We start from the raw sequence: 27,544 nt of genomic DNA on the forward strand, positions 1-27,544 counted from the left end.
TTATAATATATATTTTCCTTAAATATATGCATGTAAGGTATGTTTGTATAAATAAAAATGAAGAGGCACAGTACATAGACATGTAAACACAAACTTTTATTCTGGATGTGATTAATCGTGAATAATTGTTTGACAGCCTTAATATATATGTATATTATATTAATTAATTAATTTATATGATAGTATTATTTTTTATTTATTTAACATTGACAAAGATTAATAAATGCTTTTAAAACATTTATCATTTCCTAATGTTATTAACTTCAAAATATTATTTTATGTTAGTATTAACTTATGTTCACATATACATCCACAAAGTCAAGTAAAATATAATGTGCTCTTCAAAATTATCATAAGCAGCTTGTGAAATCGATCATGAAATAAATCACTTAATCCATACATCCAATGAATTCCATCACACATGGTCGGGCAACAACATAGATTTTGTGTTATTTCAAGAAAATTCTAATTCTTTTATCCCTTTAGTATTTATAACTGGCTTGTTTTGACAAGTCAACTACATGTCAATTCCATAACCCGATGTTACTATTTATTATTCCTTTCAAACCACAATTCCTTTACATTCCAGTCAGATCAAAAAGATCCTGTTACAAACATGATCATGTTTTTATTAAGTCACATCTGTGCCTGTTTTAATGGTGCGAGGGTTTATGTTCCTGAGCTATGACTGCCTGTTTTCCCATGAGTCTCAGAGCAGAGATGGGATTTCTACATTCTTCAGCGGAAAAGTATGAGGTGCACATCACCCCAAAATCAGCCGCTGCTGCAGAAAAAAACATCCTCAATAACTCAGAATCATATGTCCTCCCCTCAAACCCACTTCACACGCTCCATGTGTCATATGTGGCTCTAAATGTCAGATGCAATGTTTGCAATAGAGCACCACAAACATCCGGGTATTAATTCTACAACTAAACAGAGACAAACCAAACCTATGATTATCTTTACCCATCTGTGTTTCTGCTTGTGTTCCAGGTGGTCCAGATCCTTTTTCAAAAATCTACTGCATGTACATACTGTATATGATACCCAATCGTATCATTACGTGAACCTTTTCAACAGATCACTGCAATAAACTGTTTGTATATTTATTCCAATCGCATTCATATCAAACCGCTACAGACACTTTCTGTCCGTTTCTTTACGCACATCCGACACATTCTGTTCTCTCTCGAAATGAACAAAACCAAACTGTAGTTCTCTCAAACTCATTGTGAAAGCTGATAGTGATCAGAAGTTCTCAATTCCTGCTGATCGTACTGAAATACAGAAATGTGACCTCCACGAACTTTCACTTTCAAGCTCTTTTGAAATCAACCAAATTGTTGACTTTACTAGAAATTTGCGTGGAAACCCATTGCACTAAACTATTTTAGTTTTTACACAGGTCTAAACTAAACAGGTTTAGTTAAATTTACATATCATTTTAAGTTGGCAAGTCAAGTTTCCATTAGTAACCCAGATAGCAAGCAACAATTGAATCGATGTTAAAAAATAGTTGATTTGTCAATGTTAATTGCATTGAATCAATATCACTTTTGCACCCGCAATTAATGTTGACAAAACGTTGAAATTTCAACAAATCACCATTATTGTGATCAGTGTTTGATTTTGTTGGGCTCTTGAATTGAATTTTAATGTCATTTTAAAGTTATTTTTAGCTGTCCATGTGTGATAAAACACTTTTATATATTGTGGTAAAAGAACTAAGATCCAGTGGGATCAGAAAAATATAGTTTTTTTGTCACTATGAAGTTCTTTAAATGACTTTGAGTGTGTTCTATTATTAACATGTGAATACAGAGTTATGATACAGTTTAAAGAGATTAAAGCAGTGTTATGGACGACTAACAGAATAAATGATCTTCTCAAAACTGTTACATTTCTGAATCAATTAGACATGAAGAAACGGTGTATGAATCTCAACAATATTGACAATCAACAAAAGAAAGCTTCATGCTGCAATGCATGCTGGGTAACATCATAGAACAAAACTCAGTCATGACTCCCAGCATGCATTGCAGTTGATCTGTTTATCTGAATTAGTTTGATGATTGTCACCATTGTTGAGGTTTGTATGATGAGTGTTGATGTCTAAGTGTGTCAGCAACCTTTACTTACATTTGATCATCTCTGTACTTTTATAATTGTGAACCAGAATTCAACATCAGTCATGAATGGACCAAACCCCAATATTATTTAAACAAGCTTAACTTTACCACTGCCTGACACTCATCATAAAGAAAATTGTTCCAACTTCAGCTTTTCAAAACACCTCTTTCTTTATCAATGTACAAGTGTTCTTATTAAAACATACTGTAAACATTGAAAGAGTTGCTGTTAAAGAAAGTCAAGAAGAGCCCAACTAAATCAAACACTGATCACAATAATGGTGATTTGTTGAAATTTCAACGTTTTGTCAACATTAATTGCGGGTGCAAAAGTGATATTGATTCAATGCAATTAACATTGACAAATCAACTATTTTTTAACATCGATTCAATTGTTGCTTGCTATCTGGGTTACTAATGGAAACTTGACTTGCCAACTTAAAATGATATGTAAATTTAACTAAACTATTTTAGTTTAGACCTGTGTAATAGTTTAGTGCAACAGGTTTCCACGCAAATTTCTAGTAAAGTCAACAATTTGGGTTAAGAGTGTGATCTTTAGCTTCAATGTAAGCTATAAAACTTTATAAATAGGCCTTTAAAATATAAATACAATATCAATAAGTCTAATCACAAACAAAAGTAATAGCAATCCACAATCTTTGAAGAGGTTATTTCATTATTAATAGACTCATTATGTTTCTAACTTTACTCGAAGGTCACATGTTCTGTTTAATGAGTCTGTAGATACTTCAGGAGATTAGTATGACAACAGCGACTAGCACCCGGTCTCCTGAACATGTTTCCAGCAGCATGGCATACTTCCAGACATCCCAGCCACCGACTGGAGCCAAACCATCGAACCTCCATGAATGTGCTCAATGGAGCCGAGTGACTCTCCAAATCCAGCTAACACATATCATCAGCCAAAGTGGCTTTACCTCACAGAGCAAAAATGTCTGTTTTGGGGATTCTCATGGAGGGTTAACAAGCTGAAATCTAACTGCCTGCTGAGTGACGTCTCCTGGGTGTCCCGAGCGTTTAACATTCATTCGTTCATCAGTTTATTTGTCAGTAACTTGGTTTGTCTTTTGGCTTCGTCGGAAAGCACCCTGCATTTGCTTTTACCTGAAACAAAAAGTATTTGTAGAGACACACAGGCTTTGACGTTGGCTTGACAGAAACTTGAAAGAGGGAGAAACGTTTTAAAAAGAAATTTTTCAAAGTCTTCTTAGACATGATCATGCAAATTTTTAGTACGATTTGCTCATGATTTTGCTTAAATCACTTGAAATCATGAACATTTCCATGAAGACTCAACATTCCATCAAAGCTAGTTTATGGGATTTTTTGTTACAGGAAATCATAAATCCAATTTGTTGACTTTCTAAGTAAGAACAAGTCGTAGGACTGCGCCAGGATGGTGGATGTAGCTGGAAAACTTTATGAGGAGCTACAGCCAGATATTTTAGTCATGGTTTAGAGATCTTAAGAAAACCAAAGGTATTACAAAAACAGTCCAGCCAACAACTGCTAAAGAAACAAAGTGAAACAAACCCTTCTTCATTGCACAGACCTAAAAGGTTATGTGTGATTTCACTTTAACACACCGTCACAGTCTTTCAGACTGCTCGCTATGGAAAGTCTGATCTTTCCATTTTGTTGGCCTTTTTTAAAGCACTTTAAACCAGTGTCTGAAATAATTGTGCTATACCCCTGAATGCTGCGATACATGTAAACCACATACCTGGTCATGTATTATAATGAATGTATTATGGCTGGGCCAATGGGGAATAGCACAAATTACATTGTACAAAACTAATGCTAGTTATCGTAGCTTAGCATTAAAAATGTAGTGCTGAATGACCATGAACACAGTAGCTACTTATTTTTATAGGCCTACATATTTTGAAAAATGTTGCACTTTTATTAAACCAGTTAAGTATTTGTTTTGGTAAAGATGCAGACTTCACAGCATTTCATGTCCTGATTTTGCACACTAACCTGCTGTTCAACACCGTATGGAAAGGCAATAAAGAATCCAGAATCTGACTGGAAAATCTGGCTTTCCTGAGGTTAAGCATGACTGAGGGAAAGTGATCAGTCGGTTATTACTTTTAAAAAGAAACATGCAAAGAAGGATGCAAATAAGCAGCAAATGAGTTGAAGTTACAGATTTCTCTCAGGGTTAAGTGGATGGTGCAATGACTGTCTAGCGTGTTTGTTTCCTGTAGCTCAGTGGTTAGAGCATGGCGCCAACAACGCCAAGGTCATGGGTTCAATCCCAGGGATTGAATTTAATTAGAAACAAATGTATAGTATAATGCAATGTAAGTCGCTTCGGATAAAAGCATCTGCCAAATGCATAAATGTAAATGTTGACGTATACCAGGTTAATGATACACCTCTGTATACTTTTCCTGTCCATCAATACATTATAGTCTCTGTTGAGCAATTCAGCCATTGGATTGCTTCACTTCATGCAAATGTAGGTGACAGGACATATTATTACTATAAACAGACAACGGTTGTGCTAAAGAACGGTTATGTTTGAATGTTATGACTAAAATGACTACTTAACCCTTTAACAGGCTTTTCATTTGACAGAGCACAATTTGAGTCACAACATCCTGTTTTTGTACTTATTTTTTTACCCAATAATGAAAAATCTGCCATCATTTGCTATCCCTCTTGTCATTTCTTAACTTGTTGGTAAATGTTGGTACCAATTCACTTGCAATTTGTTTTGTGTCCATACAATAGAAATCAATGGGTACCACCATTGTTCGGTTACCAAACATTTTTCTAAGTATCTTTTGTGTTCTGCGGAATAAAGAAAGTCACACAGGTTTAAAAAGACAAGAGGATGAGTAAATAATAAAACAAAAACCATTGGGGTGAACTATGCCTTTAAGTCAATCTGACTGGAGAATCTCTAATGGCAATCACAAAAATATTATACGTCTTAAGTTACAATAATGAACTTTTAAATGATGCAATTTTCACCATGCATTATTTCATGCACACAGCAATAAAATAATTCATGTAATGTGAGGAAATTTGCTCGAATTTTTAAATTACATTAAAATTGAGAAGAAATTGAAATCCTGAAGCTCATTGAGGATTGTTGGGTAAAAACGGATACATACAAATGCATTATAATGATATATATTATAAAATTGTTATTTTCTTCTTTCACCATTCAAGGGACGTTTTATTTTCAACGGACACAAGAAGCCCTGAGCGTCCTTTTAAAGGGTTTTAAAGAACTCCACCATGCTGTTGGTGGCACAATGCTGTTTTCATGTCCAGACTGCCTTCCTGCTGTTATTCTTTCTTGAGGAATTCTAGGGTATTCAGAGGCAGCGTGGTGCACTAATATAGGTTATACCTTGTTAACTTTCCCTTGTCTAACAGTGCTGCGGTGGGAAAGAGGAACGAGGTATATAAATCGTAACAGTGCCGGGGGAAGAGCAGACAAAACGAGTAAGAAAAGGGCGTAAGGCTTAGAATAAGCATCCTTAGATGTTTGTGAATGGTGGGGCTATAGGAATAGAACACAGGGGTGGAGTCAGAGAAGTTAACTGACAGCGGTGGAGGAATGGCCAGTTCGCAACACCGTTCCTTAATAAAGGGTAGAAAACAATAGGATTGAGCCATTCAAAGCGGCCTGCTCCATCATGCTGGTGGAGAATTGTGTTAAAAAAGAGCCACTGGGGTGTAAGGAATGTGCGTGTAGACTTGATGAATACAGCTGCTCCTCTATGGCCTTCAGCAACTCGCCTCACCCCCACGACTACAACATCTTCAGGATGTGCAAGGCCTCATCACACACATAAACGTTGCTGTGATGTTAACCTGAGATTACAATTCGAGAGAGATGTCATCTGCTCAGAAACCCCAAAAAGTTTCCAGACCTGCGTTATTTCTAAAAAAAACACACAGGAACTCGCAGCTATACACCTACCATCAGATGAAACATTGATCTGTAAATAAGTGGAAATAAATGGTCACACAACCACAAAGCAAGAGAAACCTAAACTAAACACGGTGGCATCAAGCCCCATCTTATGAAAGAAAGACCACAGGGGGTCACAGGAGCCCGGCATCACCCCCATTTCCATTCACTTAACCACTCAACTGCTTCGCTATGCATTCCACAGCACAACAATAGGGGACAAACTTGATTACCAAGAAACTAGGCTGCACAGAATTTCATTAAAGATTCTTGTTACCAAAAAAAAGGGTGTGCCATTTTCTATTGGAGGGAAACGATGTTGTTCGATATGCATTCGAATATTGGTTGTTTGACACAACGCCGTCAGCCTCTCCAAAAAATAAACGGTTTAAGTTTTCATGGACAATGGAGCGAGACAAACAGGGTGTGCACGGTGTAGAGGTCTTTTCCATTTTGTACTTGTGGGTGCGATTTGTTTTCCCTGAAGGCCACGCTCTTCCCTTCCACACACACACACACACACACACACACACACACACACGCACGCACGCACGCACGCACGCACGCACGCACGCACGCACACACAGACAGACACAACACAAGCTTCAGAGAAGCGGCAGCCTGGCGGCTGACAGGAAAGGCGTTATGGTCTGTGTCTGTCCTGTTTGTGACCAGTGTTGGGTGTAACTAGTTACTAAGTAATTAGTTACTGTAATTTAATTACTTTTCCCTTGAAAAAGTAAAGTAAGGGATTACTCTTATTTTTTTTGTAATTTAATTAGTTACTTTTGATGTAATTAAACTAAATACTTTGTGTATTATATGTGTGTGCAATAGTGGAATTGACATCAAAATGCAAAGTCTAACTTTAAAATCAGTGCTTTAATGTAAAATTCTCACATTTGTAATACTTTGGTCAGTTAATAAGAGTACTTTATGTAGTTTAATATTATTTATTTGAATGAATAAAAAGAGCCCTTTCATGCCTATCCTTGAATCACTTAACTAAACAAGGTTGATGTAGGATATAGAAAGTAATTAGTAATAAGTAATTAAATACTTTTTGGAGAGAGTAATTTGCACAGTAATCTAATTACACTTTTGAATATGTAATTAGTAACTAGTAATTAATTACTTTTTGAGAGTAACTTACCCATCACTGTTTGTGACACTGCCCCCCTGACTGCCGTCACACCAGTGAGGTCACAAAAACAACACTGTGACAGTCCCCTGACAGCACTCACTGCATCTGATTACATATTTACTAAAAATATTTACAAGCAAAACAACGGATTACAAAGTATTTAGGACTACTAGAACATTGTTACGTTTTCTGTGTAGCTATCATTAAACGTCCATCAATGTTAGGAAAACAGAAAGAATTACGAATTTATGACTAATATTTACCCTGAAGGTTCACAATCTTGGCCTGTTACTTTGGAAAATGTTTTGCTGAAATTACAGAGAATCTTTTAGTGTGCTTTAAACATGAGACTCAAAACTTTCCCACATTCAGGGAAAAATAAACAACTGAATCGAACAAACTGAATTTGTTGGAAACTTTGGTTAGCTGTCAAACCAAATCACTAAAGCTAGTCTAACAGATCCAAACATTAAAGGCACATAAAACCACTATCAAGAGGTTGTGATGGAACCACAGGATTGTAAGGCTATATCAAACACCAAAGATGATTTTAATGAAATGTATAATTACAAGCAGCAAAATATACGAATAATTAAAAATTCAAGTATACAATTTAAATAATTTAGCTAAGCAAAAATAGCCCTGCTTCGAGCGATCTATAAACCTGAATTTTTTATCAAAAACACAATGGCGCCCTCTAGTGTCTGTGGTCTGGAAGTGCTTTGTTTTTCAGTTTTCACTCAAAAGTACTTCACAAATGGATAATTGTCTCCCAGTTTCATTTGTAATTATACGTGTTTGGGTAATTGCTTCAGAATTTCTGATTTTCGAACAAACACAAAACTTACTTGTTTTTCTAATTTTACATTTATGTGCTTGCTGCTGGATCGTACCATTATCCCCGGTGGTAGGGGTGTACTCTACAGCCGCCCACTGACCCACAGCGCTGTCACGTCATAATCATATTTATCTCACTTATGTATTACACATTTATTAAATATATTTTTACTAATACTACTGTCTGGCCTGTAATCATTAATCTATTCGACATCGGTTGCCGTTTTGGTTTTAGTCCGTAGACGGCAATTATGTCATTGGGAATGGCCGGGCAGTGAGTGCATGCACAAAAAATAGAAGTGATGGATAACTTGTATCAGTCGCAGTTCAGCCTGTATAATGGCTCGAAAAGATTAATCATGTTAGCCCGATATATTACGTACGGTGGCGTATTGCTGCCACATACATTTTATTTTTCCACTCAATTATGTCATAATAACGAGATCATATGGCGTTAAAACGAAATAATGTCGTTTTAACGGGAGAATATGTCGTTTTAAAGAGATATGTCGTTTTAACGGGATAATATGTCGTTAAAACGAGATGATATGTGGTTAACACAAAAATATGTTGTTTTAACGGGATAATATTTCGTTAAAACGAGATGATGTCGTTAACACAAAAAATCTGTTGTTTTAACGGGATAATATGTCGTTAAAACGATATATGTTGTTTTAACGAGATAATATGTACGCACCGTAAACCCCTACCACCGGCGATAATGGTACGATCCAGCTCCAAGCGCAAGCACATAAATATAAAATTAGAAAAACAAGTAATTTTTGCGTTTGTTTGAAAATCAGAAATTCTGAAGCAATTACTCAAACACGTATAATTGAAAATGAGACAATTATCCATTTGTGAAGTACTCATGAAAATTGAAAATGAAAGTTTGAAACCAATTTTCATTTGATTAATTGTGATGGTGAAAATTGAAAAAAGAACTGCAAAGCGTTATACGGACCCTTTTGAAATCTTGTATATTCATATTTCATGATTTTTTGAGTGCCAAAAACCATTATTAATATACACTGAAACGTATACTCATATGCTGTATAAGAGAAGACACAATAATACAGTTCTAATAGGTCAAATCATGTTTCAAGCATTTACATAACCTTATTAAAACGGCATGTATTGAATGGTGGCAATTTAATGAAATATAATAAAAACAACCATCAAAGTTTCAGTGACACCGCAGACAGAGGAATAATCTCAGAGATGAACACATATATCAGTTAATGTTAAATTTAATCTGAAAACACAGAGATCAAGCTCATTAAAACCACAGGTTTTACATGTACAATATGTTAGTAACTGCAAATAAAAGAAAAAAGTTGCCCTGCAGTGAACTCATTTCAAAACATCTCAATAAAAGACAAAAATCATTGAAATTATTCGCATGAAAACGACAAAATATTTTTGTGCTCGCTAAAATTTCTAAAAATATGCCATAAGGACCGTAAATCCAAATAAAAATGCAAGTAAAAAAGAGAAACGTTTGAATTCATAATACAAATTTATATCCTCGACAAAGGCCATTTTCTTTATGCAAACATTTGTTTTGTATGCTGTATGTACATCAGTATCAGAATGACATTATCAAAGAGTGAATGCCGACATCAAAACAGGCTGCATCATCACAAACAGAGAACAGAAAATACACGCAGGCTCATGTTTTCCGGTGTCTTGTTTGGGTGTCCAGGCAAACCAGAGCTCATGAGTAAAAAGTCAGTTTGAAGAAGGATAAACATGTAGAAGATACAAGCAAGGTTTAAAGTTGTCAGCCATTGGCACGTGAGGATACAAACCTCAGCATTGATCACAAAAGCATCCATCAAGAAACCAATGCACAAGTCAGTAGCACACAACATGGTTTAAGTCCATGTTTTAAGGATGGCCATGCCTTGAGAAGTCAGTTTTAGATTATTTATACACTCCAAGCATCTTTTTACATAAACCTGCAAAGAATTCCCTTCTCCATGAAGTTCTTGCTCCCATAACTGTCACATTGGCATTTGCTTTTATTCCACGTCTGCATTTATACAGCATGCATGCGTTCACGTAGGAATGAGTACACTGAAAATGTTTGTCCACGGAGCTTATTAACAGACGAAAAATCTTGTGGTGAGGACATGAACCGTTTTAGATCTTTTGTATTTGACACGCTGGCAGTATAGAGGTGTGAAAACAAGGGAGGAGTCACCCCTGAGGTGTGAACAAAGGCGAGATGTTTGACTTGCTGCCCGTGGCATGAGAACATTGGCATTCCCATGTGAGGTCGGAGAGTGGACACTCTCATACTAAATTCAGTTCAGAGCATCTGACAGAGGTCTTTTGAGGAGAACAGCACAACGCTCCAGCTGTAACCCTGATCAGATGCCAGCTGTTGGCCTTGTCTCCTGTGCTCTCAACATACGGAAATATTCCAAGTGACAGCGCATCACTTTCTGACTTCTTCAGGGATGGTAAACTTTCCCCAACTTTGGGAAATAACGCAATTTGTGGCCGAGAGGCAACAAGCCCAGGAAATTGTGGGATTTTTAAAGTCACACTCAATTACGGGCTCCAGTTGCTAAAGCTTGTGGCCCCCCTTCTGTTTTGTTAGGAAAAAACAAAACAGATGCAGGAAATGAAGTCATCAGTCTCCACTGTCTGGGTTCACATGATGTTTCCAGTTCAACTGAAGAGCATTGCACGTACAGTACAATGACCTCTATAGCATTTAGCACAATAGCGGCTTAAAAAAATCAAAGCTGGTCCCAGTTAAACCAAGGTTGAGCAGATTAAATGTAATGTCCCAGCATCAGATGAAGCAATTTCTGCTGGGTTTCGCATTTCATGGATTTGAAAACATTTGGAAGCAAACAGTAGATGTCCACATCATCATCATCATGGTTTTCCAGTACTGGCAGTCAAATGTGAGGCATACTGCAGTCTTTAAGTGATTGGTTCAATGCAGTCCATGTGTATTAATAAAAATCTGAATTCCAAAAGCTGCACAGCATCTTTCACCCATCACTCCTCGCACCTAAAGGCCCGCAAATGAAATGACAAAATCCAAACCATTTGCCTCCCTACATGCTACAGGTCGAGGGCCAGACATACTCTATTCAAGTACATGAATGCAAAAGCTTTTATGAGCCACTGTGTGCATACGTCAGCATACTTGCATAGAGTATGTTTCTACCCTTATATTTACATAAAAGGACAATCTAAAACAAATCGGTTCTTCTATGGGTATGTTACAGTAGAAGCCACAGGTGTGAAGTATCTAGGCCTGCTGTGGCAGTGCGTCCTGCATATGGAGAAGGTCACATTATGTCAGATGACCAGAGGACAGAGTCCACGCAGGAATGTAAAATGAAGGGCATTACACCCGTGGTCCAGTTCTGGAGTCCTCTGAACCTCTGGCAAGAGCACCACAATTGAGCAAGAGCAACACATGCATCGTTTAATGTATCTCTAGGTAATGGAAAGTTCATACTCATTACAGATGGTCATGGGCAAACAGAGCCGAACGTAACCTTCTGCTTTCGCCCGCTGAACTAGCTGCCTGTCTCTGGGACATATCTGTGACAGCAGTATTTACATAATGCAAGGAAATCCTTTATCAGTTGGGCTGAAAAGCAAACTTCTAAGATCCTCATTTGAAGCTGAATGGGTGGGACTAGGGGTGAAACTTGTATGTGGTTTTATAGTCATCTAGTTTGCGGAGGTGCTGCTGTTGGGGTCGGGCCGAGCGTTGGCCAGGTACTTGGCCCTCATGCTGGATGTGTACTGTGGGGAGACAAACATGGAGAAGAATGAATGTAATGACAAGATTCTTGAGAAGTAGTAGCTATTTTATTAAATAATACAATACAACAGCCCATTTATACCTGGCAATTACCAATATGTCAGGTGTCAACTTAACTTTTAACTCTTCATTTCTATGTCAGGATTTCATTGAGGGAAGCGATTATGCTATTTCAGGACACATTATTGTCCATCTTCTAATGTGGTTTGAGTGTTCAGATCACAAGATGCATTACACTGGGTTCACACTAAAACGAATTAAGCGTTTTGTGCGAGTAAATTACATACAAAGTCAATGCAAAGACACATACAGAAGCAAAGTCAATGTAAAGACGCATATAGATGCGAACTCGCGGCAGGCGGATGACGCGAATCGGGCGGCACGATTGCCGGGAACGCGCGTCAAACTCGTCTTCTGAGAATGTTGAAACTTTTTGTCAGATCGCGTCACGAAAATAACAAACTCTTCCCGAGAGTAATAAAGAGCATGGAACGCGATTGTTTGCGTTTGGTGTGAACACAGCATTAGGGGCGATTCACATTTCGCGTCTTTTAAACAGGGAGCGACGCAGTTGCGACACGCATATGGTGCGGCAGGCACATTTTTCTAGGTGCGTCGGCGCCGCATCAGAGTTTTCCGCGCGGTTTAAGACGCGAAATGTGAATTGGGGCTTATGCTGTGTTCACACCAAACGCGTGACACTTTATTACTCGCGGGAAAAGTTCATTTTTTCATGTGAGAGACGCGATCTGACAAATATTTTCAACCTTCGAGGAAGACTAGATTGACGTGCGTTCGTGGCAATCGCGACACCAGATTTGCGTCATTCGCACCGCCTGCCGCGAGTTCGCGTCTATACTCGTCTTTGCATAGACTTTGTAAGTAATTTACTAGCGCAAAACGCTTAATTCACGTTTGGTGTGAACCCAGTGTTAGACTGCATTCACACCTGTACTCAGCGCCATCCACTTGTGATTGGATCACCAGTGACCAGGTGTAAATGAGACCTTAGTAATGAGTACAACAGACAACATAACATCACATTACTATAACAGCAAACCCAGAATCATTCAGACAGCCTTGATTTTGTAGACACAGTTTTACTACAGAGTAAAAAAATGCAAAACAGTGGGCAGTCAAACATCACCATACTAACTAAACTATTGAGAAGGTTTTTGTTCTAGGAATATTCAATAATTATATAATAAATTATGGACAAATTATGTCTGCACGCTTACATGCAGTGTAAAATCTCTATCAGCCAGATGCAGTGATCACAGTTTCCCACAAACTATCCTGAACTGTACATAACCTCAACAGATGTTTCACTGACCCTGACATCTGCTCCTCAAAGACACATGAACAGGCCTGTATGTGTGTTTAATGTGTCTCGGGTCATTCTGATAAGCCCTGATGACTAGAACACAGTGTGAACGGCAAAACAGGGGAAAGCCATTTCCGCTGTAAAAAACAACATGAATCAAAGTCCATCAGGGGACTATACCTAAAAACCAACTTAAAAAAAAGAACAGACTATTTCTGTCTTCATCACACCCAACTGAAGCATTTTCTGTACTATAAAATGACATATGAGAGTTAAATAAAGGATATGAATGAGATCTTTTGAGAGTTGAGTGCCATGAGGAGGGTTTGAAGTGGCATGACTCAAATGTTCTGCTGGTGCTCTCAGGTAGTCAACTAAAATAAATGTTCTGAATTAAACTGCATGCTGGACCAAACCAGCTACATGTACTGGGTCATGGTGATGCTTTATTTGAGCAGTTTAGACATGAGAACACTACACCGATATCAATACCAATATTTCTGTGTCACTAATAGGGACACTGTAGCAAATTCACCATGGTTTAACTATGTTTTTGTTTGACAGATTTCCCTTTGTATTACCATAGTTTTCCTTTACAAATATCCTACTGCTATAGCTAAACTATAGTTATTGTGGTGAGAATACATCAGCTTTGCACTATGATTTACTGCCAAAAAAGTTAAACTGCAGTTAATTTTCACAAGGGCTTGGTTAAATTGTGGCTCTATTCAAAACACTAAATGCCTAATCTTGTAATCTGTCTTTTCTATTACAAGACACATCGACAAAGCAAATTTCACACAAGATTTTTTTCAAATGTTCTTCTGCAGAACACAAAAGAAGATATTTTGAATACTGTCGGCATTTAGACAACATTGGCCCCCATTGTATGAAAAGTCATACAGGTTTGAAATGACAAGAGAGTGAATAAGAAAGTCCATTGTTGAGTGAACTATTCCTTTAATGAATATCTCATTCTATCTCAGATATAAAAGGGATAGTTCACCCAAAAATAAACATTTTGTAATCATTTACTCATCCTCAGATTGTTTCAAACCTGTATAAATATCTTTGTTCTGCTAAACACAAAGGAAGATATTTGGAAGAATGTAAGTAACCAAACAGATCTCATGCCCCATTGACTCACATAGGATTTGTTATCCCTACTATGGCAGTAATTTGGATCTGATGGTTACTGACATTCTTCTAAATATCATTCTCCGTGTTCAGCAAAACAAAGAAATTTATAAAGGTTTGGAACAACCTCAGGGTGAGTAAATGATGACAGAATTTTCATTTTTGGGTGAACTATCCCTTTAAGTGCTAGTGGTTGGAAAACAAGACCAGGAATACACACAACAAAAACAGCAAACGGAAGCTTGTTTGGGTCAGAATGAGGTTAGTCTGGGGAAAAACTATTCGTCCGGCTGCAAACTTTGCAACTATTTTTTGGGAGAGGGGGTCAGGCCACTATGTAGAAGTGGGGCGTTTGAGTACCTGTTAGCAGAGGCTGTTACCAAAACGAGCGGCAACTCTCCGATGGCTTTAACTGCCAGCTGTGACGGCTGGCACTGCCCGTGGAAGTCAAATACAACTGCGCGGGTTTGCAAAAAAAAAAGAAAACGACAAGAAAGTGTAGAGCAGATACACATGACCGACACTAGCTGATGTGAAACACACATGCACCCAAATGCAATGCAAACCAAAAAGATGGGTTAGATAACACACATGACGCAAAGGTGAGGTGTGAGGGGGCTGGCAAGGTGGGAAGAGAATTCTGTGTCCACTAACCAACTTTTAAAGGGATAGTTCATACAAAAATGAAAAATCTGTCATCATTTACTCACCCTCAGGATGTTTCAAACCTGTATAAATTTCTTTGTTCCAATGAACACAGAGGAAGCTATTTGGAAGAATGTTAGCAATTTTCAGTTCTGGGACATCATCCACTGCCATAGAACAAAAAAATACAAGATTTTTTTCCTACTGTTGAACACATAATGAGATATTTTGAAGAATGTAGGAAAACAGAGTTCTCGGGCACCTTTGACTACCATTTAATTCTTCCTACTATGGTAGTCAATGATGTCCCGGAACTGAAAATGACTAACATTCTTCCAAATATCTTTCTTCGTGTTCAATCGGAACAAAGTAATTTTATACAGGTATGAAATTACACGAGCGTGAGTAAATGATGACAGAATTTTCATTTTTCGATGAACTTTCCCTTTAAAGCCTCATTTACACTTGTCTGATCAGACTTGGCTTGAGGAGTCTACATTAGGTCAACCATCCAAATACACCAAAAGTCATCTGTAATGACTTGCTATGTACAGTGATTATACTACAGGGGGCATAAGATTCACACACAAAAAATAAAATCTGTGCTACTTGAGGTGACTATTTAAGCATCCAGGCTGTCAAAATGATTCTGTGATTTGTGCAATATAGCGTGTTGGTGCCCAAGTGAGTGAGTGTTTCGTGGTATTGAGGGGTAACACAGATACTTACAGAGGGTGGAGGGGATTCTCTCCCGATGAGAGGGGTGTTCTCACAGCGAGGGTTCGGGAAGTTTGCATTCTGAGTCCTGTTAATGACACGGGTACCACAAACACACAGACAAACACATACTTAACAAACATCCAAAATCTTGCTGCATTAATCTCAGTCATCCATTTCTTTGTATTTGTTTGATTAAATAACAGAATGAGATTTATAACATATTCCTAGCTGAGCCTTTGCTACACCTCATTTCAACTCGACCCCCCACCCGCCAGCAATCTGTTTCCCGTGTGCACCGGAGGACCCTCCCAGACAGCCACAGCTGGAGAGGGGCAGCTGTTTAACCCCTGAAGGTTTAGAATCCTCTCAGAGGAGCCCTCATCCTCGACTCAAGAAACTACACATATGGTGCAGTCTGCGTCAGAGCCAGCCCAGATGCTGAAAACATCCACCTGATCCCAGCAAACTAACAACATTCAGTTCTAACATTGTAAAGCAGATTTAGTAAGAAACAGGATGGCAGAGAGGTGACCCGATTGACCAAAATAGTGTTTTTTAAGACATAGAATTATATTTTTATGGTTTAAATATTAAGTATTTTTAGTGCATGGTAACAAATTAGAATAATTAATCATTATTGCTATTATTCATTGCATTAAATTCATTAAATTAAACTTCAATTATTCATGAAAAATATTATTTCAGAATTTTCACAGTGATCATTTAGATCTATTAAAACAATTATAATGATCATAAAAATACATAACATAATATACACTGTATAATAATATACAATTGTCTAATAACAACATCAGCATTAAATGAATATCATTTACTTGCCCTCTTGTCATACTAAAAACCTGTATGACTTTCTTTCTTCTGCAGAACACAAAAGAAGATATTTTGAAGAATGTTGTTAACAGCCCCCCCCCCATTGACTTGCATTGGTTTTATGTCCATACAGTAGAAGTGAATGGGGTCCAGTGCTGTTCAGTTACCAACATTCTTTATAATATCTTCTTTTGTGTTCTGCAGAAGAAAGAAAGTCACACAGATTTGAAATGACAAGAGGGTGAGTAAATGATGACAGAAGTTTCATTTTTGGGTGAACTATCACTTTAACAATATAAATATAACTGCACTGTATTTATGCAATTAATGTCATTGTTTTGCCATTAAGACCCCATTAAATCCTCATCTAGTCTATTCCTCACCTGCACAGACACATTGAATAGTGTGTGTGTTGGTTGTTGATGGTGTGGCATGTGTAGAACTCACATGTACTCCGTGACGGGGGCATTGCTGAGAGCGTGCGCTCCTGCAGGGATGCTGGTCTCGCTGCCGTAGCTGCTGCCGCAGCTGTAGAGACTGGGCATGTGTACCCGATACAGATTCTCATGGTTCTGTCTTCCTCCATGAGCTACGGACTCTTCCTCGCTGTCCTCGTCATTCCTGCAAACATCATCATCGACACGGCTACTTAGTCATCCATTTGAAAGATTGTTTCTTGGAGGACTTCATCCAACATCTTGGCCTTAACCAGTTGCAGTTTAATGGAAAATCCCTGGCGTGTCAAGTTCTCACACATCTCAGTGTCATGAAATTGGTGAATTGCCTTGGAGTCCAAATGTGTTAGTCGTGATCACTGTGGGAGAGGCTGTGAAAGTGTGAAATTGAGTAACAATGCCTGTTATATGTTATAACACGGACAAGCAGTGTCCAAACTCTGAGGGAACCCAACATGCAGTTAGAGAAAGATCGCACAGCAGATTAGAAAATATTAAGAGAATAAAGTAGGTACACATGACAGCGCAAATATGATCAGGAGGAGCAATAAGAGCAAAAGTCTGGGTGTTTTGCAGTTCACTTTTACTCATGTAAATGACTTCCAGTTGCTTTGTCACTGCACATCGCTTTATGTGTGAAATGGGCTTAAGACAAAGATTTACGACCCAGGGACCCAAATACAAAACAAACAAACAAACAAACATATTGACAAAACAAATCACGACTATTTCAGGAATGTCCAGACAGGGGAACAAATAAAGTCACATTCTTTGGCTCAACAAAGAATGTCAATAAAGAAATGTCATAAAATAATGAAATATGTCTAATTATTAGCAACCTGATTCAATTGCACATTTTCACTATTATAGCACTGTGCTGTAGTGAGTACTATATCCAGCAGAGGGCGCTCTTTGCTTTGTGATGGCTGAGAACAAGAAACAACCCATTGAGCACACCGAGAGACATGTGCTGCCCATTCTTCCCCTGAATGGTTTCAGCCACAAGGAAACTAGAAAAACACATTTTGCCCGTTTCCTCTTTAGAGAGCGAAGACATACGATGTGACCAAAACAAGGATTATGCTATAGATTTGACCTTTTATCAGACCACCACCTGGGGTGGAACCCTCTGTATTCACTGAATCCATTATAAAGCAAAAGAACAACACCAACGGAGACACAATGGACTCTATATGAAGTGCTTTCCCTTTAATGGTATAAAAGAGAAAAATAAACACTATCCGACTGTGAAACAACGAGGGGCGATATACAGATCTGTGGCGCCCCCTCCTGGTCACTGATGATACACATCAGGTGATAAATTGTTGAAACTTGGCAACCTGTTCATACTTCACAAAGTCTTTTTAGTTCCAAAAACGAAGGGTTTAACCGAAATAAAGTGTAGTATTTGACTGCTGAATCAATCTTAATGTGCCAGCCTCCATGAGGTCACCAGCTCAATGTTAACATTTTTACTGTGAGGATGATCAATGCACCAACTTCAAATATCACTAAATATCTCCCCAAACTCAGTAATAAAAGAAATAAGTGTCTAGCGTCACGCTTTACTGCATGCCACAACACGCTTATATCCAGACTTGCATATGCAGGAACTGATAATAATCTATAATAAGGATGAGTTGGTTTGAATTGCTCTGTACCATAAGACTCAAAAGGACAGAACAGTGTTACTATGAAGTGCGTTACTTATATAACAGGCTTCATATAAAGGCACAGCGTGGAATACTTGTCCAAAACCTGACACAAGCATGGCCTGAAAGAATAGCCACATGGATTTAGACTGTGAATTATTACAGTTTATGTAATTAAAGAGATATACGGTTCTCACACAGTTTAGAAAGAAGGGGGATAAAGAAAAGCATCTATTTTCATTTAACTCTTGACCAATGGAGTGTGATGGGAATTCTTTCTATGCACTGTGCAAGGTATCCAACCAGAGTATCAAAGAAGCATTAAAGGAACAGTTCACCCCTAAATGAAAATTCTGCCATCATTTACTCACCCTCAGGTTGTTCCAATCCTGTATACATTTCTTTTGTTCTGGTGACCACAAATGAAGATATTTGGAAGAATGTCAGTAACCAAACAGATCTCATCCACATTTACTGGGAAAATAAATACTATGGGAGTCAATGGGGAATGAGATCTCTTTGGTTACTGACATTCTTCCAAATATCCTCATTTATACAGGTTTGGAACAATCTGAGGGTGAGTAAATGATGAGAGAGTTTTCATTTTCGGGTGAACAATCCATTTAACAAATATAGCAAAATATTTCTACAATCAGAAGAAATTTTTACAATCAGTTCCTAATTTGAAAAGTGAGGATGTTCCATTGAAACTAATGTGTCTGAACACTAAACTTACGATAAAATTGTCTTCATGACAATAACAAGACTCATTTCCACGCAAACATAAGTCATTAGATAACAGATAATACATCTATCTCGCTTAAAAAAACAACAACAATAAAATGGAGTTTTGAGGCTTTTGGTTCATGTCTGTTAGCATCTATACTGGCCATCTACAGGCCATCTATACTGCATACTAGTGTATTATGTTAACAAGTCTATTTTTAGGGAAACTTTTTTTTTACGACTGGACTACATATTTTGTCCAATCACATATTATTATGTGCATCTCATTTTTATGTTAAATCTTTTGCCTTGTGAATATTCATTCTCCATGAGATGTGCCTTTAGACGTTATCTGCCATATTACAAAGCACGTTTTCCAGTTTGTTCCTCACCTTTTGCTATACCACGTGTGCGGCACGCTGCAGACGACAGAGGTGAACATGAGAGCCGTGATGAAGGAGAACAACACCAGGTAGATCAGCCCCTCCAGTCCATCATAACATACACCAGTCAATGCCTGCACATAATCCTGAACAGAGACAGAGAAACAGCATTAAACAAAATGACAGCGATTACAGAGATTTAAACCAGGACATAAACACAGCCTGCTAACCTGCTCCATCTCTGATGTAATAGATGTAAAACACTATAGTTGTGTTTGGAAACTCAGTACTGTGCAGTATAAATTGTATAAGGCCTACTACCTACTCTATATAGTGTGCATAGTATAAATGCTATGTAGTGCAGATATGGTACGAGTAAAATTGAAGTATGCCATTTTGAACATGGTTTATAATAATATTCAGTGCTCTCAGAGTCTCTATCCGAGAACTGCCTGCAGTAGACAGCACCATATGCTCTAGAGAAACAGGCTTTTTAATAATACATGTCAACTGAACTGCAATCAGCTTCACACATGCGGCTCTCCAAGAAACATGGCAGTATCTCCTTCCTGCAAATTACTGTCATTATTAACTATGAAATAGTTTGTAATGACTCCCGGTGCTGTTCTGTATCGTCAGCACACACTCTCACACACAGTCGAGATGTACGGCTCTGACAAAAAAGGCTTGAACCGTAACGTGTGTTATTGCTTTTGCGGTACCAAAACACTATTAATAATGTATAATAGATTTCGGAAAGCCCATATTTTCTCCCTTGCGTTTTTGTTCTCAAGGGAAGGAGAGACACTTTTTAGGACCACCCACAGAGCGGAGCTTTTTTTCCCAAGACTTGAAGGGGAAACTTTGTGTTCTTGCTAAACTTGATTACATTTCCTCCACGTTGGTGAAGCGGAGAGGCTTTAGGCCTTCGTAGAACATCATACACGAGAAGAAATGTTTGGTGGGTGCTGTCTTTATGGGTTTAATAGACAGGGGTTAAGCTTTTAATGATTAAAAATCAAGCTGAAGCACAACTTGAAAAGAAAAATACTCTGCAAATAACTGCAATGTAATGTTTTAAACAGAGATGGCGATAGAGAGTCAAACGTCCCAGACTGCAACTTTAATGGTTTTACATACAGACTGAATAAACGAAGAATGAAACAAACCATGTTCAGTTATTTTTACACTGTAATTTTGCCAAATTATGCCAATGTGCACTGGATGGACTTTGAAACATGATTTCTTACCATGTGCAAACTGCGGCAGTCTACAAGGGCCGTGAGCTGGTGCAGTCCGACTTCGGTGCTGTTTAAAGCTCCTTGAATTTGCTCAAGGTTCCTCTAAAATACGCAAACAGTTTGCAAAACATTGTTAAGTTATGTGCAGTACATACATTGAGCTTTTAATTTATTGACTATTTTAACACATCATTCTTTCTTTGACACATTCATTCTCAGCACAAACACAAACGTTTACATTAACATTCAAAAGGAGAGAGATGTTTTCTTTCGAAGGCTCTGTGTTACGCAAGGTATAAAGCTGCAGTGGTAAACAAGGGTAAAATATTTCCGTTGATTCAGCATTTCCTCTCAATGTCTGTGTTTCAGCGAGAGGACGAATTTCTCTTTTCACATGTACAAACCGCCAGCCGTCATTTGGCCCCAGAACACACACAGAAGTTACACAATGACACTGAGGCCCAGAGGCACACACAGCGACAGATGCTACAAAAGAACCTGCAAGCTTTTGAATGCTTGTGATTCAGGAATGTTGGGAAGTGGGACGAATACTGCATGCATGCCTTCACACACACACATGTATGCCAATATACAAAAGCTCACCTTTGTTTTGGGGTATTCTCTGACTGCAGAGCGCAGGAGTTCGGACACATCGCCCTGCATTTCCACCAGTGCTTTGTGACCTCCAGAGAGTTTCTACAAGACACAACAGACAAGTTACATATATACTTTTCATGTCTATTTTAACAGATATGTTAGGTGTTTCTGTAGTTCAACAACATAATGATGGGTTTTGATTCCGATCAGTGTACACTGAAATGCTAAAAAAGATATTATTGCAGGACTCAAACACCCATTTCCCAAGTAAGCAGAACAGTGCAACTAGAGCCCATGCCTATCTGCCACTGCAATAGCAATAACAATGACCCATTTCTCTTCATGGCTATGTTTTTTATGATTACCATGACATCTGTAAAGAATATGAATAAATCTCCATTGTAAAAGTTAGACAGGTGATACAAACTGGGTTGTGCAATTGTCACTTCCTGCACAGTGTAGACCTACTTCCTCGCTTTTATTCAGCACTGCACACAGACTGCCACACTCGGTACCGTTCAGCAGGAAAGAGAGAGAGATGCCTGCATAATGCAACGGTGCATTTTCACTCGCCATCAAAAGCCAGCCTTGGCTTCACAATTTTAAGCGAAAGAACAAGTGAAGTGTTCGGTCCATTACAGAAAAATCACATTACACAAAACACGGAAACAATACACATAAGTTATGCTAACCTCTTTCCTCGTGGCACACATACATCTAGGAGACGTCTATTTGATGTCTGCATTTACATCTGCAAGACGTATTTTTGATTGACTGCTCACCTGCAACGTCTCGTAGACGACTACTGTCAGATGTCATATAGATGTTTATGATTTAGAACTGATGTTAAACTGCCTTTTCTAAGATGTTAATCAGATGTTTTCACATAGCAGATGCTTTCCAGATCTATAGCAGACATCTTACAGACGTACCTGTGCTATCTGGGTTGTCAGATGTTTAAGTCATCATTGTAATTTTATGCTTCGAACATTGTATCATTAGCGTAGCAACATTCTAATGGCACACAGAATCTGAATCCGCTACCTGAGAGTGTTGACGTGATGCTTTAAGGGCTGTTCACACACTATATAACTGCCTACAAAGGCATTTAACAGCTCACTATGTTTATTTTAATGAAGGAAAAGTACTCGTTTCAGGTACTCCAATATTCCTCTTAAAACGTACTTTAAAGTTTATGGGCGACATTTTAAGTCTAAAAGCAACATCCACTTGAGCTAATTGCTTTCTGAGATGCGAGTCGAGCTCAATTTCATCGGCATGCCGCATGAGAACCGGAGGAGGCCCATTTAGGGGCATCAGCTGACAAAGTGAACCATTCAATCTCCATATGGGCATTCGCCTTCATTTAAATTAAACGACACCAGGACAATGGAGCTGTCAGCGACGTAATCCATCAATCATGATCAGTTAAGAGCTGTAAGGTCCCTGAATTATGCACATGCATTATACACATAAAGACTTAAGGAGTCTGACTCCATTAACTAAGGGGAGGGGTAGGAAGCCATAACAATCCGCAAATCCGTCGAGTTGCTCTGAACGAGGACAGAATGCTAATGTACACGGACGCTAAATAGTGGGCGGCACTTCGCTCGAGTGTGTGGAGGGAGGAGATTGATCGTGAGCTCCGTGACTGTCTACCGTTTACAGAGGGAGCATCCCAAACGAAGTGAAACATACGCGAGTCAATTGAGAAAGTTAAAGTGATCCTCCAAAAATGAAAATGCAGTCATCATTTACTCACCCTCTTGTCATTTCAAACCTTTATGACTTTCTTTCTTCCGCAGAACACAAAAGAAGATATTTTGAAGAAAGTTGGTAACTGAACAGCACTGGCCCCCATTCACTTCTATTATATGGACACAAATCCAATGCAAGTCAATGGGTCCCAGTTAACAACGTTCTTCAAAATATCTTCTTTTGTGTTCTACAGAAAAAATGACAAGAGGGTGAATAACCCTAAAATATATCACAACTGTCCCTCACGCTCCACACGAGCATCATCATGTAAAGACCATGGCACTCAACTAACATGGTGTTGGGTAGGACTTGTAACAAAATCCCAGTATTTTCTATTTTCCACTACGTTTTGAAACAACTTTTGTGTCAGAAGTGGACAATGAGTGTTAGTGGGAGTCTTTGTGTGGAGTGTGGGAGGTTTGGATGAAGGGTTCGGTAAATACTCAAAGGCATTAAGAGAATCTGAATCATAGGGTGAAAGAGATAAAAGCTATGATTACCTGCTGGAAGGGGTTGATCTGGCCAACGGTGCATGTGAGGTAATACTGCAGAATATCTGTAAAGAGACGAGGAACGTTTTAGAGATCAAGCGGCATGGCTTCACTGAAGTCAAGTAGAGTGTAATGAACAGAAAGCATTCTACAGTATATCTAGATAAAGACCCCCTCAAATAGGACAGTGTTTTTCCAACGTACACACCGCAATCTTATTTTTACAACCTTTCTACTACACTGACAGGAATAACAAATCTGTGACATGTTTTCTTCCTACTCTCTTTACCTGAGGAACAGGATGAATATATTGTTTGATATCCGTTGTTGACCTCGGTTTTGAGGCACAATGTTGCCCACAGCACCCTGTAAAACAACTACATTTACACTCACTTTTCATTCAGTCCAACACTGTTCTCCACCCAACCTAAGCCTCACATCTAACTTCTCTCCCTGCAGAAAAGAATCTCCCATGAGGTCTGACAGAGAAATAAACGATAACTATCAATCTAAAAACCTTTGTCTTTTTCCATTTTTGTATTGATTTTAAGAAAAAATCAAAAAAGAAGGCGGCTTGGGAATGGACTTAAACATGCTAAAGCAAAATAAGCTAAAGCTAGCGATCGTAAGTTATCAAAAATATTAAAAAAATAAATAAACACAGATAGGGCAAACCAGTCTGAATCAAGCATTATACATCCGCCGAAAAAATGAGACCATTCAGAGACTGTGATTTTAAAACTATTTATAGGTTTGAATTTAGGTAAAATTAAAATTTTTGTTTCATTCTGTGACCTACTAACAATATTTCTCTCAAACTTTATATTAAAATATTGTTTCGATTTGCATTTATTTGCAGAAAACGAAAACTGGAGAAACAGGTCAAAATAACAGAAAAGATGCTCTGTATTTTTTCAGACCTCAAATATTCCAAAGAAAACACGGTCATATTAACTTTTAAGCAACACAATATTTGTACAGTTCAAAAATTACTTTTTTATGTAATAACCTTGATTTTTATCACAGTTTCATGTGTCTTGTCATGCTGTCAGTCTTTCACATTGCTGTTGGATGACTTCGTCACTCCTGAGGTTTGATTTTGTTGAAATTCAACAGACACTGGACTAGAATGACCACAATACATCTAGACATGCTGATTTGAAATGACAATTTGGAAAAAAAAAGATCTTATTTATTTCCATAGCTGTAAAGAGTCCACGATGATACAGAACCAGATCAAATCCGAGCATTTTGAATTCGTCGTTCAACATATTCTCTGACCCTCACAAGTTTCTCAGCGTTGCAAAGCAACTCTACATAAAAAGCATTGTGAAACAGACAATAAATGGAGATATAAGAACAATGATAATAGCATAGAAAAAGGAAACAATAAACTAATGTTTTCAGCCTGTTTAACACATTTGACCATGTTTAAATACATCCAGAATAAGATTCAAGTGCAGTACAGTCTAAAATGGCCTGCAGTAAATCAAATCACTGACGTGTGAATGTAAAGATGTAGAGCACGACGCAGAGCCAGACTGCCGTTTGAAAAGAAAATCACTTTCTATTTCTGCAAAGGAAAAGGAAATGCTGCTAATTCACACAGCCTACTGACAAACCTCCGCATGCCAACGCAGATGGAATCTTGGGCCACGTTCACATGCTGTGGCTTGCGTAGAGGCGAGTCAAAAACAGACACATGCATCAGACTGGTGGGTTTGAGGAGGCGTGATACTTTCATCATTACCATTACACAAATGCACATGGTGGTGCTCACGGGGAAGAGTGGTCCTCGTAAAACCCTGTATTAAACAAGCCTGTTCTCTTCTCCTGTCCGAGAATATCGCCCCATAAACAGCGTAATTACGACATTGATGAGAGAAATAAACCGGATTCTCAATTATATCCATGGGTGACTGTATACAAAAGGACGAAGTACTCATTTATAGCATAGTAGTATAGTTCATTGCTGTATTTAAATCTTGTAACAGTATTTAGGATTCATATCTGTGATTAACGTTCAGTAAATGGATGCAACATCAAGCAATTGGTGATGCCTGTTTGAAAAGGTTGAGCAGCTTTCAAAAGTGATCTAATGGAGACGGATCTCTAAACAAAACACACGCCGTTGTGAATACAAGCTGTAAATGACCCTGATTCATCTTAAACCACACGCCAAAAAAATATAAGTGGGTTTTTATTACAATAGGAAGATGGATGCTATTTGTAAGCAGTTTCCAATACAGACTTTAGTGCCACAGGTTGAATTACAGCGCCAAATCTTAATTTGGAATGTCAAGGAGCATAATCTCTATAAAATGTTTCACCAATTTAAGCATTTTCCACCCCACATCATGATTCCTCTCTTTGCACCGTGACCGAACAAACAGAGGCTGGTGGACAAACGCTGAGAGCATCCGGCCTCCTAATAAAGTCACAATGAAAAAGAACCGCTGCGTCGAGTGATGCTGATAAAGTGAGGAAGAGAAAGTCAGAAGGAGACGCACGTTCGGCGAGCCGACAGGAAATGAAAGTCTTGACTGCTCATTCCACACACAGTCTAAATTCAGCCAGACTCACACATGACTCAGGATAACACCTGCTACATAAAGCATCTTACTCACAAACCAGCAGGAGGTGGATGAAAATTATGCAATAACTGTGGGATTGCAAAGACGTCATTGGTGGTTTGTCATAACTGTGACTAAACATACCTTTCTTGATAAGTGTGTACTGCTCCGACACCTTTGTGATGTACATGTCAGGCGCCGCACAGAAATCACCGAAGCCCTAAAGCAAAGAGAGCAGCAAACAATGAATGTCAGACAACATAATATTTCTCCATGTTTCTCACGCTGTGCAATATTAAAGCTTCATGCTGTTAAAGTTACAGTATGTCTATAACACCAAGGCCCGGTTTCACAGACAAGGTTTAGCTTAAGCCAGGACTATGCCTTAGTCGAATTAAGATATTTATGTCTTAATATGTCGCGTTTATAAAAATGCCTTATGGCCTCTTTACACAGCAAAGGCAGCACAGAAACCGAATCTGAAGCGGCGTAAATGTGTATTTACACAGACCGTTAATGCGGCTCTAAAGCTGAACATAACCACAAAAGCACTGTTCTAACAATATGATAATAAAATAATGCCTTAAATTAAACGATGTAAACTCCCCCAAAAAATACTGACGCTAATAATAACAATGCATACTTTAGGATAAAAGCAATATTAGGCTATAAATGCAACATTTTAAATGAATTTCCTAGCTAACAAACACTCCATAGAAATGTGTTATTATCTGGCACCTCACCGCATATTGAAAGACACCAAAAGTTGTTTTAAAGAGCCAGAAAGTCACTGTCGACCCAACACAACTGGGTTGGTCAACCAGGTAAATGAATAGTTCTGGTGTTACAGTAAATGTTACCAGATCGTTGTCGTGTATCAAATATTGTCCTCAATGAGATCATTTTGGATATATAACGACAAATTCATTTGTCGTTATATTTGTCATATTGCATTTCAATCCTAGCCCGATGAGACCCAAATCATTTACGCTCCTAGGGCCGGGCATCTGTGCACAAGCGCTACTGTCTCCACTCATACTGTCCTCACTTTACGATCTGGACCGAAGCACACTTACATTATTATGATGCGACTGTTTTTAGGTAAACGGTAAGAAAAGCACACACTCTCTCATCACAATAT

The 27,544-nt window shown here is 38.3% G+C and overlaps 1 protein-coding gene across 1 annotated transcript in view; it reads right to left on the reverse strand.

The window, feature by feature from the left end:
• Positions 1 to 9,305: 9,305 nt before the first annotated feature.
• The window catches only part of ttyh3a (tweety family member 3a), a 53,189-nt gene continuing 34,950 nt past the window's right edge, over positions 9,306 to 27,544 (reverse strand). The window contains exons 7-14 of the mRNA XM_057345844.1: positions 26,548 to 26,623; positions 23,840 to 23,895; positions 21,588 to 21,680; positions 20,994 to 21,086; positions 19,753 to 19,889; positions 16,975 to 17,148; positions 15,706 to 15,781; positions 9,306 to 11,851 (exon numbers count right to left, since the gene is read on the reverse strand). Of these exons, the coding sequence (XP_057201827.1) occupies positions 11,777 to 11,851; positions 15,706 to 15,781; positions 16,975 to 17,148; positions 19,753 to 19,889; positions 20,994 to 21,086; positions 21,588 to 21,680; positions 23,840 to 23,895; positions 26,548 to 26,623 (780 nt within the window). The 3' untranslated portion in view covers positions 9,306 to 11,776. The remainder of the gene's footprint in view (positions 11,852 to 15,705; positions 15,782 to 16,974; positions 17,149 to 19,752; positions 19,890 to 20,993; positions 21,087 to 21,587; positions 21,681 to 23,839; positions 23,896 to 26,547; positions 26,624 to 27,544) is intronic.

The sequence above is a fragment of the Triplophysa rosa genome, linkage group LG11 (assembly GCF_024868665.1).
Source record: "Triplophysa rosa linkage group LG11, Trosa_1v2, whole genome shotgun sequence".
Taxonomy (NCBI): Eukaryota; Metazoa; Chordata; class Actinopteri; order Cypriniformes; family Nemacheilidae; genus Triplophysa; species Triplophysa rosa.